The following is a 14910-nucleotide window of genomic DNA, read 5'->3' on the forward strand; positions in this document are numbered from 1 at the left end:
TGAAACGAACGAGACGCCTCGAAAAGATGTTTATTGCGACCAAAGTGTGAAAGGATCGGTTTCACGGCTGTGAGGAACTGACCTGGGGCTGGCCGTCTCGCTGGCATGCTGGAAGGCTTGATGGTCACAGTGCAGCACAAACACTATGGGAGCCAGCAACTCGTGCATCCCCTACAGACGGAGAAGAAGAGAGTGTAAGACGTAAAAAGGGCAGGGGAGAGAGAGATGATGGTTCATTTGTGGTCAGTCTTTCTTTAATAGTGATGCACGAGGTTTCTAATCTGTGATGACAGGTTTAATTTAGATATCGTTAGCCACTGCCCGGCCATGTGTCACTTCCAGTTTGCAAAAAAGATGCCGTACTGGCCGTCTATTCATTCTCTGGCACCTGTTACAGACACTGATAATGATTAGGTTACAAAGGCATTTTGTTCTTTTGTCTGAACACACGGAGAGTCCCACACACACATGCACAGACACACAAATTTGCTGAGATTATCAGCACAATGGCTCACTAAGAAAACCCAATCAGAGACATCAAAGGACTCCATTTTCAAGAGCCTTTAAGAGAAAACAAAGATGTCTGACTTTTAAATTTAAGCTCTGTTGGGACAATGTGTCCATCGTACCTGTTTATACAGCAACTGCTCATTTTCTCTGGCATAACAGAAGAGAATGTCAGTCAGCTTGGTCCTCACGTCGTCATCCTGGAAGTAACGAATCTCGGGGAACCTTACAGAGAAAGAAAAGAGTTGTTTACTTCATGTTAATAACAGAAACCTTTCAGGTGTTAGAAACAGACTGTATAAAGGAAGTGGGCGTAGTCTCAGGGTCTTAAAAGTGAGGCCTGGGGCGTCCCAGTGGCTTACACTGGTAGAGCGCGTACCATTAAGGCCGTGTCCTTGCTGCAGCGGACCCGGGTTCGAATCTGGCCTGAGGTCCCTTTGCTGCATGTCTTCCCCTCTGTTTCCCCCTTTCTATCTGTCACTATCTAATAAAGCAGTAAAACGCCAAAAAAACAATCTTTAAAAAAAAAAAAAAAAAAAAAAAAAGTGAAGCCAGTGCAAAAGTGCATTCTTTCTGATGGCCAGCAGGAGGCGACTACACTGAATGCAAAAAGAAGTCAGATGTGTAGAAGTCTAGTCTCAATTACTAGTTTCAAGTCTTGTTCAATACAACAAGATGTTCATTTAGTAAATTATGGAGCAATTTAGAGTAAAATAGAATAGAAAAAACAGAATGCTTTAGTTTGTGGCTACATTGTGACTGACACTACCAGAGTGACCCGTCAATCATGGTAGAGGTAACTAGGGATGCGCCAGTCCGATATAAAGCATCGTATCGGTCTGATATTGGCCAAAATGAGTGGATCAAAAAGTACAATCCGATCCATAAGCCTAAACTACTACGTAGATGCTTCACTAAACTTTGGACGACCTGCTGTAGAGAGGTGAGCAGCATGTGTCACATGGACAGTTAGTGTTATATGGAGGTATTATTGTGGGCAATGAATTTCTTCCTTTAAGGAAGTAGTTGTTTCACAGTTTGAACATGTTTATAGATTGCCAGGTTTAGCAGTTTAGTGGATTCAGATTATTTTTTTTAACAGGTTAGTTGTTTAAGGGAAAAAATCGGTATCAGACTGGTATCTGCATTGGCAGATACTGGAGGTTGCTGTGTCTGCATCAGACCTGAAAAAGTGGTATTGTGGCATCCCTAGAGGTAACTTAACATCATCCTCCCCAGCTTTACCTTCTCGCAAACTATGGTCACTTCTGACTCCAAAAAAACAAAACAGCCAAAGTCTCTACCCTCAAGGCTTCAAAACTGTAGTCCACAAAGCAATCGGTGACATCACAGTGGCTATGATCACTTATTTTTCAGTCTATGGTGTAAGGTATATAATAAAAACCATAATAAAATAAATAAACAGAATATTCTTGATACTGACGTTCTCAACACATCCTGTTTGATCATCCCCTTCAGCTCTTTATCTTGGAAGAACTTGTTCCACAGGCTCTGGACAGGAGAGGAAAAAACAAGATACAAAAATTATTCAGTAAATTGGAGGATTAGAGGAACCACTGTGACACAACAACAATTAGAAATAGTGACCAGTCCATGAGTAACAGGAAAAATCTATCAATAGAGCCTGTCCAATAAGAGAATTCTAAAAAGCTGTATCCTGACATGATTGATTATTGAATGACTAATCAATTAATTAATTAATTAATTAATAAGTGTCCCTATTTTCTAATAATTTCCTTTAACGTTTCCTCAAAATAACAACCTTCCATATAATTAGTAGTTCCTTGCATCTATGCTGTTGTGTTGACTTCATAAATATAAATATCTTTTTATCATCAGAAACTTTATCCTTGTCTGAGGACAGTTTTACATTTTTCATGTTTAGCTAACCTGCTGTGTACTGACTAAATGCTTACACTAGCACTTAATTTGAATTAATCAACAGGAAGTGCACCAATTGAACATGGTCTTCTCTATAATTAGAACCAAATTACATATTCCTTTCCAAAGCATCCTAGGAACTTCTCAAGACGGCCAATAACGGCCCTTGTTTACTCTCTTTATTAACAGTGTGGCTTTCTGAGTGCATGCCATCACACCAAATCAGAAACTTAAAGTGCTAAAGCAGCAGGCAAATTAATAGTGAAATGAAAAATAAATGTTTTGAAAAATAAATTAGTTTTGGAATATTTTTAAACACTTTATTAATTGCCTAATCCGACATCAATTCAATAGCTTCATGATTACTTAAAAAAAAGAAAAAGAAAAGCTCTGAAACGGCCAATAATAATTGCAACAACACAGTCTGGAGGGAATGTATTAGGGTCACATTTTGCATGCAAATATGAAGCAAGTGACTAACAAAGAGAAGGAGACTGACAGACACAAACACACACTCACCCCCTCATCCTGGGACAGCGGGTTGTTGACCACCAGGTCCTGCTGGCCTGCAGCCTTGCGAGGGTTAGTGATGTGCTGTAATATAATGTAAATATAATGTATATATATATCTTTTTTAAATAACAAGAGGTCAATAACAGCCATTCACAGATAAGTGATCAAGGCTGCAATTCAGTGAAATTTGCACTGAACTACAGGCAGCGTGCAACTGGGAAGCCATAATTAACAGTCTAGTGTCAGAAATCTTCAGCTAATTTATGATCAGTAGTTATCAATGACTTTGGTCACACTTTTGGCTAACCATCAGAAGTTGATGTTTATTCGCCTTTTATGTAGTATTTTTCTTTTTATGGCTTTTTTATTTTGCAATTTTTTAGTCAAGGTCAAGCTTCTTTAATTCACTTTTTTTTCTCTTTTTTTTTTTTTTTAGCAATTTTTCACAATAAAATGTAAAAAATATGTCATGTTTGTTTTAAATATTTCTGAGTCTTTGTACAAGTATACCAAATAATGAAGAAAATGAAATAGATAAACACCAGGGATGGGCAATAACCTTCTCGCTTTTTATTTTATTTATTTATTTTTTCAAGTTATGGCTGTTTGAAGAGGAAAATCATTTTCAAAAAATGAAAATAGACAAAAAAATATTGAAAGGATGACTTTGGAGACATTAGTTTATTTTTTTATTTTTTACTTATTTATGTTATACAGCACTGAAGATATTTTTGAGCTCTACCCACATCTAATCATGATTGTACTGTTTCCATAGGGATTATCCAGTATTCCTGTATTCCACAGGGCTTATATATTGCAGTGAAAAACGAGGCAACAGAAAGTAAAATGCGACAGGAGCAAAAGAAACTAAAACTTGCCTGGGGTTCAGAGTTAATTGAATACAATAAAAAAGGTTTCTGCAACTTTGGGTGGCTGTATAACTATTTTCTCATCATGATGAGGCGAATGGCCACACGGAGGCGCTCTTACCGTCTCTTTGATCTTCTCATACTGCGCCCGGAGCTCCTTGGTCTTGTTGATCCACTGACTCTTGTCTTCAGGAAGAACATCCAGGTACAGCTGCACACAGGTCAGTACATGCTCTCAGAAGTGACAAACATGCAGACAGTTGAGACTTTCAAAACTTAACTCTAGGCAGCCGTTTCCACCAAGGAAGTTCTGCAAACTGCCAGAACTGCTGTTTTTTTATGTGGCACAGGAAATTGCCAAAGCCACTTTAATAAAACTCGATAGGACCGCTTGATCCACTTGGCACTTACCTTCCAGCATACGCTCCGAAAGCGGCTGCTCCTCAGTCGACCATTGATGCCTGCCTGCCGGATCCTGGCCAGGTAATTACTGTTGAGGAACAAGTCGTCCCATTCTTTCCTGTGCAGCGGAGGGGGAGGCAGAGGACGAGGAGATTTATGAGCTTCTCAGCCCAAATTGGGCACGGTATTCCATCTAATGTGTCATCCGGCAGTAAACCAGGAGGCTGGAGCAGTGAGCCGGGCCAAGAGTTTATGGTACACCCACACAAGAAAATACTGGAAACACTCACCTGTATGAGAGGAAGGTTGACTGGGACTGTGAGTAAGTGCTGCTGTCAAGAGATCCTCCTGTTCAAGCAGACACAGACACAACCACAAGGGGGAGATGTAAACAAACAGTGCAAAGGAGTGAAACTAGAAATCAATCATTTTTAAAGCTTAATAAACAAAAACATAACCTTTGACAACTACTATAATCAGGACCTGGCCTATTTACTGCTTCCAAATGACCCATAAGTTATTTTTTCTAGCCATGTAGTGAAGCATAAAGGGCCAGAGGCAGGGAGAGTGGAGGCAGACAGTAAAGCACGAAATTCTTCTTCTTCTTTATTGGCGGTAATAAGTGTAATTTGGCCTGCAGGTGAACATGCATTCAAGTCAGAGAGCTGTCTATCAACATTAGTTACAGGAGTAGATCATTCCACAGGGACACTCAGCATGAATATTCATCAGTTCCACAACATGCCAGCCCCCAACATCTTCTCTCTCACACGTAAACATAAAAACACAAACACCCTCAGCCCGGGGGCGTCGCCTGCCACGTCTGTGACTCACACTTCACAGAGAGCTCAAAATTCATTTTTTTTTTACCATCTCTTTCTATCTAGAACTTCAAGTTATTGTGCCTGACTCTTGTTTGTCTACTGGTAAGAGCATCCAGCATGGCAGAAGCACCAGTATGTTTCAGGCAAGGCACCAAGATGTCTTATCCACAGCTTGTGTTTGACAGTTTAAATGCGTGTCTAGCGTGAGAGTGGACGTACTGCTGCGGTTCTTGTTGAAATTATTGAGCGGGTCGAAGCCCGTCTCCTGCTGCTCCTCTGTCTGGAGCGGGTGGCGGGTCTCAAAATTGGGGTGCTGCATGACCGCGGCCCAGCCGGACCTGGAGAAAGTGAATCGAGAGCAGAGGGAAAGCAAAAATAAATCACAAGTTAGTGCAACAGGACAGCTAGGACAGGGGTCGGCAGCCTTTACTAACAGAAGAGCCATTGTTGGCCAAAAAAAGAGAAAACATGTTGGAATGGAGCCGCAAACCTTATTTTGAGCCTAATGATGAAGAAGAACACAGTCTGCCAAGTCTAAATTAGCCTACCAACATTACTAATAGGTAGGGCTAGGCTATATAGACGGAAAGTCATATCCCAAAAAATTTACCCTGAATATCAATATAAGATATATATCCCACTATTTTTTTTATCGCAAAGTGAGAGCAAATGTTCAGTCAAAGTCAAATGTCACATGTTACAAGTAGTTTTATTGATTTTCATTTAAGTGAACATAAACATTGTAAAACAGGAGTACCTTTTTTTCTTCTTTTTTTTTTTTTTTTTTTTTTTAAATCAAAGCTCCATAAAGTGCACATTTAAATAAAAAAAAAATCTTAAATTGATAAAAATAGCCTATGAAATAAAATAGGCCAATCTTTTTCTGAAATTAATATATTTATATGAGAAAAGAATAACGAAAATTACAAAAGAACTAAATATGACAAACTCTAGTAAGGGCAGCATTTATATATATAAAGCAAGAAAAAAGAAGAACTATATCGATATATGCGATATGGTCTTATTCCATTTCACATTTAAAAATATATCGATATATCGCCCAGCCCTACTAATGTCCCAATGAGCATTTATTAATGTTTTTGTTAGAATGCAGCCAGGCTGTAGACATTTTAGTTGACTAAAACATTTTTTTTTAATGATGTAAGCTACACTAGCTATAAGCTACACATTTTTACAACTGAAGGATACAATTGCCTTGTGCCTACGGCAATGATAAATGAACGTTAAAGAAATAACTGTTTCATTTCATATACATTTTTTGTCACAGCCACATGGAGCCACTGCAGACGGCCTGAAGAGCATCATGTGGCTCCAGAGTCGCAGGTTGCCTTCCCCTGAGCTAGGAGATCAACTACAGACTGCAAAAACTACAAATAGCTTATGTCACCTTATGCACGACTTTTGAACTCCCAAAACTCCAGATGATGAAGCAAAATAGCTTCCCTCTCTACTGATAGGGACCTGACCTTCGATCAGGGCTTGTGCTGACTGGCATCTTCTCTGCGTAAGGCTTCTGGAGTCGGATTCTGACCCTGACCTCTGACCACTTAATAAAGGGTAGCACGCAAAATCCATCTACTGGGATCACTAAAGTCCCCCTGCCACCAACATTAAATACAGCTGAACTGTTTAATCTCTGGACTTACTCTCACAGCCTCGTGATTCTCCTCAGCCAAGACTCAGAAGAAAAGGATGACTCTGCAAGAAGAAGGAATAACAATAAAACAACTTCAGCACACAGGGAAATAAAGAACATGGTTGTTAAAGGAGAAAATAAATATTGGCTGTTAATACAGGCATGTGTATATCTAATAAAACCAACACAGAGAAAACAGGCAGCAGAAAAGGAAAACTAATGTCATGTTCTAACCATTCACTTGATGCAGGTTTTCTTTAATAGGTCAAACAAATAAATAAAACCAAGTCTAAGCTTATTTAAAATTTCGCTAAAAATAAACCGACTCAACAAACTAGATCCTGTAAAAACATTCAATTCTGCTCTCCTCAGCACAGCTGGGAAGCCATAATTGACTTGGCTGAGAGCAACAGTCTTGTGACAGAAATTCTGCGAATCTTCAGCTAAATTATCATCAGTTGTTATCAATAACTTTGGTCACACTTTTGTTTTTGCACTGCATTGCAATGCTCACAATCAAAAGTAGCTGTTTATTCACCTTTTGCATTTAACACAATTGAGCTGCCAAAAATAAAACAGTGACACTGATTGCTGTCAGTGAAGAATGGCTTAAATTAACATGAAGCACTTGAGCTGCCTGATGCCCCGCCATGCTCTCTGTGATATATTAAACATAAGCGATAATACTAATGAGGCCATTAAGTAGGCAAATTAATGCATTCATTACATACTTTGATGTCAACAGACTGGTCTTCACATATGACACAGGCAGTATTAACCCCACGTCTGAAGTTATTAAAGAAATTTAAATAAAGTTGTTGTTGCTCAGAAACTGAAAATGGAAAAGATTTAATCAGATCATCAGGATGAAACTTTGATGTTGGAATGGAGTTTTTGTTATATATTGGTTTCTATATACACATAATGTCCAGTATGCTGCATCTATACGCAGCATAGCATGGTGTTAAAAAGCCAAAAACACTGTAAAATCACAAAATCTGACATATTCATTATGGTATGAAAAAAACAAACAAGGAATAACATGGAAAAAATATATTAAAAGTATTTATCAGAGCTGCAACGGACAGTCGATTCATAAGCCATAAAATCAACATTTTTGATTCAAATATGCCATACATTAGTCTCTTAAATGTCAGGATTTTATTATTTTTGCATCCTTCATACTACTACTACTATTACTACTACTAATAATGACTATTTGTGGGGTTTAGGAAAGCTAAGCAGATAAAACATGACATCTGAAGCCATCACAATGGACTGATGGAAAAAAATAAGCACTTTTCATATTTTCTGATTTTAACAAATAATTGATCAATTAATCAAGAAAATAAAAACCTGTTTATTCAAAAATAATGAAATAAATTCAGCAACAGAAATACTCATCAGTTCAATTTAATTTATTAATGTATATATAATATACTATATATATATATATATATATATATATATATATATATATATATATATATTATATATATATATATTAAAATCCTTAATTTATATATTTATTATGTATTGAAATCATTTGCATTCAAATGTCACATCTTTTTAGTCACTTTATAAAATCAGATGTGTTTCCTAAATATCTATTTTCTTTGATTATTGTTTTCTTTTTTAACATTTTGTCTTCATTTTGAACATTTCAATAGCACATTACAATCAACAGTCATCACCATTATAATAATTAGCATTGTGATTGTTTGCAAGACATAATTAAATTATTAACTTCATTTATTCCAAAATTTGTAATTTATATTTTACAATATTCATACTTTAAGGTGCTAAATGCTGCACGTCAGCAGCATTTAAAACGTGGTTTTCTTATTGAAAAAACAATTTTAAATGGCTCTTATATTATATGCAATATCTTTTCAGACAGTGTTTAACCTAAAAGAGTGTTTTCTTACCTCTAGACTAGTCAAACAGGCAAAGTTTAACATTAGATTAAAACAGCAGGGAAATAAGTCATTAGCAACACCCCGATGATTACAGCTCAAATTGTCCAGTAGGTAAGCACATAGAGCAGCATTTATTTAAAAATCAATACTGTAATCAACACTGTGATCGTTTGAAGCAGGTAAACCCTGAGCCAACAATCACAGCCATTAGAAAAAGTTTAACTTCCTCTGTGAGACATCTTTATCTAGGTTAAACAATTCCTCCATTCTTTATCCGGCTTGGGATTATTCCACGTTTATGAATATGGTTAGCCTAACACACAGGCCTACAGAACAGCACGCTTCCACAGAGCATTATGTTTCCATTCGCTTTATTAATTGTGGAAATAACACAACAAAAGGCATCTCTTAAACCTATTAACCATGTGAATGGGACACCGCTCGATAAATCAGCTCCACGCGCCATCAAAATAGAAATAATTTTATATGCATAATGTATGTGTCTGTTTTCTTAGGAAACATCTGTTCTCCTCAAAGACTAATGCTCTCCTTAAGTCAGAGGGGTTTTTCCTCCCTTCCCTCATAAAAAGGATATTATCCCGTTAAATAATCGGAACTAATCCGAAACTATAGGGAAATACAGAGGAATGTTGTGAATAGGTGTCTCCAATAATAGGCTGTTTTCTTAGTTTAACTTTAAAAAGATTGGCATGAAAGATGTATCAAACTCTCCTGAGGAACTAGGAATATAACAGTAGTCACCTCGCACAGAATATCAATTCTTATTTTCACTGTTGACTGAAATTTTCATTGCACAAAGAGTCAAAAGATATTTTGAGGAGCATTTTTCCCTACAGGCCTGCAGACCACATACAGAGTCCCTTCTATCCAAAAATAAAAAGTCATTCTAAACTTTCTAAAGAGCCCTTCTCAGATCTCTCTGTGCTTTGGAGAGGCATGTCTTGTGTGTGTAAGCCTTTTGTGAGTGAATGAAAGCTGATGCGGGTAAAAGACTGGAGGCCTCGCTGTGTTAGCTCAGTCTTGCCTGCAGCGAGTCTTCTCTTAGCCTTCTGCTGCCTTCATTACTTCTTCCACAGAGTCGAACGACATCCTAACTTTACTACATAATAATCAAGGCAAATTAGCTTCTGCATAATTTAATCCGCAGCACCTGGAGACACCTCAATAATTCAAAACACGAATCTTTCATGAAATAATCAAATCAATACATAATGAAATGCATAAATAAATCAACAGACAAATAACACCGCGTCCATCTGTTCTGAGGTAGAAGATGAGTTCCTGGGATTTACAACAACAGCATTTGTGAAGCTAAATCCAAACTGTAGCCATTACATTATCTCGGTGCAAACATTAAGATTTCTCAACCAGTTTCCAAAGTTATCGCCTCAAGCGTGATTTCAAAGGAGCAACGCCGATGTTTTGGATTGTGTAAAGCACACTGGAAGCATACCAAAGACAAGTGAGACAGCCTCGCTCTGAACTCCTTCCTGCAACGATCCTAAAAAACATTTCACTTCCTTTTACTTTAACACTCATTCAGTGTAAAAGCGGCCGCAAATATCACTTCATTTGAACCTAAAACTTTCCTCCACTGTGGCCCCACTTGATCAAGACCAGGTGGGATCACATTCTTTACGGTAATTAGAATATTTAAGAGCGAAACATCAGCTGACCAGCAAGGGTGTTCACCTCGGCTTCAACTCTTCTCTTCAGCTCTTCCTCAAAAGGGTTTCATTCACACTTCAGCTGGACAATCACATGCTTTGCCGCTGAGAAAAGAGTCCGAGCTCAATGGCCTAAAGGTACAAAGGCTAAACTATTCTGAAACTAAACCCAGATTAAACTGTATTAAATGTTTTGCCCACAGAATTTCCATTCAGAGACATCTGACTGAATTACAACCACCGCTCCAGTGAAGTGAACAGGCTGTGGCCTTGTTTTCAGCTCTGGAAAAATCTGAAATGAAAAATGACTACTAAGTATTTACTAATTACATTAGCTGAACCAGTCTATGAACTATTGTCACAGCAGCGAAATAGATTCAGGAAAAGAATCAGTACACGGGCTCTTTAGAGGATGAATATTCAAGCAGGATGATAGGAGCCGTCACTGGCAGCTACAGTCGCAGCGGCAGATTGCAGTTTAGTCAAAGTGAAACACCCCGGCTAAACAAACTCACATGCCTCTACTTCAGCACACAGAAAGAGCCCAGGAGCCTTTACAGTCACATGCTCCGCAGGAGGCTGAGAACATGCGTGTGGGACCTTAACGTTGGCAAAATACCAGGAACTTGCTCGGTCTTGACTGATTCGATTACCAGATAAATGACAGGAGGAGAAGAAATCAGACAGTTATCCATCTCAGCCTGTACACAGAAACTAGAGCAGTGAATCTGAATCTAAAAATACACTGTGAAGCCAGTATATTTTGGATTAAATAACTGCTACAAACCATTACACAACAACATGAAAAGTAAAGTAGGATTATAAAACTCTAAAGACGCTCTACCTGTCATATGCATATTTCAGTTTGAATATGCACCATTGCAATCAAATTGTTTAAATTACTAAAGAGATCCTATTATTTATTTTGTCTCATTTTCTTCCCTTCTTTTCCAATGTTGTCCTTTTTTCCTATTTTGTCAGGTTATAGTATCATGTCATGGTATTGTGTACTTTTTTTTTTTTTTTTTAAATACAGGCAAAGTAAAATAAAAAATAAAAGAGGAGCAATGGTTCCCAACCTGGAGGTCTAGATCTCCACAAGGAGTCACAAGATATTTCTCAGGGATCACAAGATTTTTTTTAATCTGACACTTTAATCTTTGCTTCATTTCTCCTGAGACGCAAAATGATTTTTGAAAAAAAATCTCTTTAGGCCCTCTAAAAAATAATGAGTAATTAGAACAGATCACACCTCACTGGTGCAGAGTAATCATAAGTAAACATTGTTTTATTCCAACTTGTCACAAGCAGAAAAGTTGAGGAATCACTGCACATGGGGAAGGAAGAGACAATACAGGAAACATGCAGGAACACTCAGTAATTTGCAGGAACAGCATGTGAACACATTTCCCCAAGACAAACTGACCTACATTTCCTCTCTCTGCACTTGTCAATGCAGACATATGTAATGAAAGTCAGCTATTGTCTCCCAACACAATAAGCAGGTTAGTTCCAGTTATGGGACATAGTTCTTGATTTTTGCCCTCTCGTCATGAACTCTTTCCCTCTGGTCCAAATAGCCTGCAGACATTCAGCCCAAGCTCTCCCTGCGCACATGTTTGTCCTGAACTGGTTCTTGGAAGTGTGAAGTGTTGTGTGAAACCGCATTAAACCGTGCAGTGAGGCAGGCAGTGCTAGCTCTTACCAAACCTCTGCACTGCCCTGAACGCATCACTAAATCTGTCAGGCAGGGTGGGCCAGCCCCGGGAAAAACGGGTTAAGACACAAACCTGTCATAAAGAGGAACCGTTTTTTTATAGTTCGACGCCATAACTCACAGCCAGCACCCACTATGTGTGTGTATTTTGGCGTAAAAGGTACGCAGTTTGCGTCTTCCATGCACCACTGGTGAATGGTGACAACCAGGAGGATTATCGATGCAGGCAGGGCAAAACGCCAAACAGCTAAGCTAGCTTGTGTCGGCTAACGATGCTAAATGAAAGCGAAGCTAGTTTAATAAGCGTACAATGACCTGGTGTGGCTGTCGATGTTTCCTGAATATGACTACATATAACAGCGAGCAGGTGAGATAATGTCACGTTAGCCTGGCTGTTAGCAGGTTGTAACCGCAGCCAGGCCTGTCTTCACTTCCGACACAACTTGTAACACACGCTCTCTCACGCACACACAAACTCACACACAGGCTAATTTAAGTGTAAGTAATGCCACAGAGAAATCCATTACCCACTGTGTGCTGTCAGTGTGGTTCAGATACCTGTTCAGATCACGCAGGACTCCTCATTCTGCTGTGTCGGACTGTCTGCTGATTTGTAAACAGTAGCGGGTCAGGCGGATGTGCTGAAGACCAGCTGACTGATCATGTGACCGGGGAGCTTGCTCTCGTCTGGCTGGGGCTGTAATTCAAATTTACCTGTGGACATCATCTTAACCAACAAAAGTTTTGCCTAGTTTTTGTGCACGCATAACTGCAACATTCAAGGTAATAATGAATGGTAAGCAAATCATCTACTAATACTGTCAACTGCTAGTAATAATAACTTTTGAGTTTATACAATAACTTAAGTCTGAAGTTATTTGTTTTTTTTAATAAATCGTTTTTTTGAAACACATCACATCATGTTACATGACCTTTACAAATAGATGCATGATTTTTTCCCCTTCAAATAAACATACAAACAAACAAACAAGTAGAAAACAGACTCGGAGCCCTTTCCCGCATGTCTTCCCCTCTGTCTCCCCCTTCACTCTGTCCTAATAATAAAGCCCAAAAATGGCCAAAAAAAAGAAGAAAACATTATCCCACCCCAGTTGGTCTTCCCTTTTCAAACAGAATATCTCATCAATCACCTTACATTCACATTTACCTTACATTCATATTGATGTAAGAGCACAGCTGGACAAAAAACAAAACAGAAATTGTTGTTAACTCCTAGTTGTAGCTACATTATCGAAATATGAGATAAGAGGCTGCCATGTAGTATAGCATTTCTCAGTTGATGAAGTTATTTGTTAGCTGGTTGCAGTGGTGTAGTGGTAGTTGATTAGGCAAGTGTACTACTGCAAAGATGGGTAGTTCACTGAGGAGGAAGTGGATATACTTTCCTATATTCCATTGGCTTTTTGGCTGGTAGGTTGGTATACTGTAAACTGGCAGAAGAAGAGGTGGGTATACCCTGTATACCATTAGGTCAAAGGTCCAACAGTAGCCTACATTGGAGCATTTTGCATGATGAACTAAAGAAAAGACAAAGTGTCCCACTAGGATGAGATTTTTGTATAACCCATTTTGAGGACTTTTAGCTCTCTCCCAGCTCAAGAGGAGCTAAGGGGACGAAAGTACAGATGACTGGTTCAGAGACGTAATTGTACATTGATTAGTTGAACCAGAGACAGTTATGTAGCCTTTTGTTTTAACATAGCCAGTAAAGAACCAGCAACCAGCATTTTAAAAAACCCCAACTGGTTTCATGTCAACAACAGACACTGTAAAACACAAACTACAGCTTGTAACAAAAAAATTTTGAAAAGAAAACACAGAAAAATACAATATTGAGGCATCATCCGCCAGCTTCATGGTAATTATATAGAACCTGGACCTGCTTTACAATTAAAAACAAACAAACTGGAAAGCACACTTATTACAATATGGGAAACTTATTTATAAAGAATAATACCATACTAAATTACTGTTTACCTTCTTCTGGTGCAATATAGCTATGACAAGTTGAATTGTCAGGGCAAAGGTTTGAAACACACAGTATTTGAAGTTGTTCATATTTCCAATAATTTATTAGTCTTGCCCTACACTTGTCTTTTGCACTGTCCCTTCTCAGCCACATGTCAGTCCCTTTAGAAGGGTTTGGAAAATAGTCCTAAGATCACTCTGAAGGTGTCCAACTAGTTCAGATAAAATACATTATTGCAAATTCAATTACGCATTTATCAGCATAGAAACTTTCAGGGTCCTTATTTACATAAAAAGAGCAGCAACATATGTCAGTGTAGACTAAAAATAATACAGGTCGTAGGATTGTGAATAAAGAATTAGAAACAAAGGATGCTGCGTTAGTAGAGCACATATTCTGGTGTATCACCACTGAGGAGAAATAAAACTGATTGAAGGAGCACTGCAACATTAGGGTTAATTAACACAAAGTTTTATGGAGACTTAATTGCAGAAACGTCTGTGGTTGGACAAGTTAGGTTTATCCGAAGAGTGCTGCTATCAAACATCTTTCTCACACTCAAGTGCTAACATATAAAACAGAGGAAACCGAAACAAACTAAACCAAAGACAAAAGTTCGTTTGAAAATATAGGTGACATTAAATAACATTAATGGAAAAAAAAGCATCCATTGGTTGTGGTCTGTGTGTGTGTGTGTGTGTGTGTGTGTGTGTGTGTGTGTGTGTGTGTGTGTGTGTTTGTGTGTGTGTGGGGTGGGGGTTGGCACAAAGCAGTCATAATGACCATCATTGCCATTACCATCACCATCATCACAGGCATGGCATTTCAAGAGCGCCATTATCATCATTATTATAGCTAATATCGCTGATGATGAGGCTTTCATGGCCTCTTGTTGGCCCTGACTTAGGTATCGTCATGGAAA

The 14910-nt window shown here is 38.4% G+C and overlaps 1 protein-coding gene across 1 annotated transcript in view; it reads right to left on the reverse strand.

Moving 5' to 3' along the window:
- Nucleotides 1-12636, reverse strand: part of tbc1d5 (TBC1 domain family, member 5) — a 24278-nt gene extending 11642 nt beyond the window's left edge. The window contains exons 1-10 of the mRNA XM_059350333.1: nt 12557-12636; nt 6685-6736; nt 5237-5355; nt 4484-4541; nt 4203-4311; nt 3913-4002; nt 2929-3003; nt 1952-2019; nt 630-732; nt 79-171 (exon numbers count right to left, since the gene is read on the reverse strand). Of these exons, the coding sequence (XP_059206316.1) occupies nt 79-171; nt 630-732; nt 1952-2019; nt 2929-3003; nt 3913-4002; nt 4203-4311; nt 4484-4541; nt 5237-5336 (696 nt within the window). The 5' untranslated portion in view covers nt 5337-5355; nt 6685-6736; nt 12557-12636. The remainder of the gene's footprint in view (nt 1-78; nt 172-629; nt 733-1951; nt 2020-2928; nt 3004-3912; nt 4003-4202; nt 4312-4483; nt 4542-5236; nt 5356-6684; nt 6737-12556) is intronic.
- Between the last annotated feature and the right edge of the window lie 2274 nt (nt 12637-14910).

Source organism: Centropristis striata, chromosome 14 (assembly GCF_030273125.1).
Source record: "Centropristis striata isolate RG_2023a ecotype Rhode Island chromosome 14, C.striata_1.0, whole genome shotgun sequence".
NCBI classification, from domain to species: Eukaryota; Metazoa; Chordata; class Actinopteri; order Perciformes; family Serranidae; genus Centropristis; species Centropristis striata.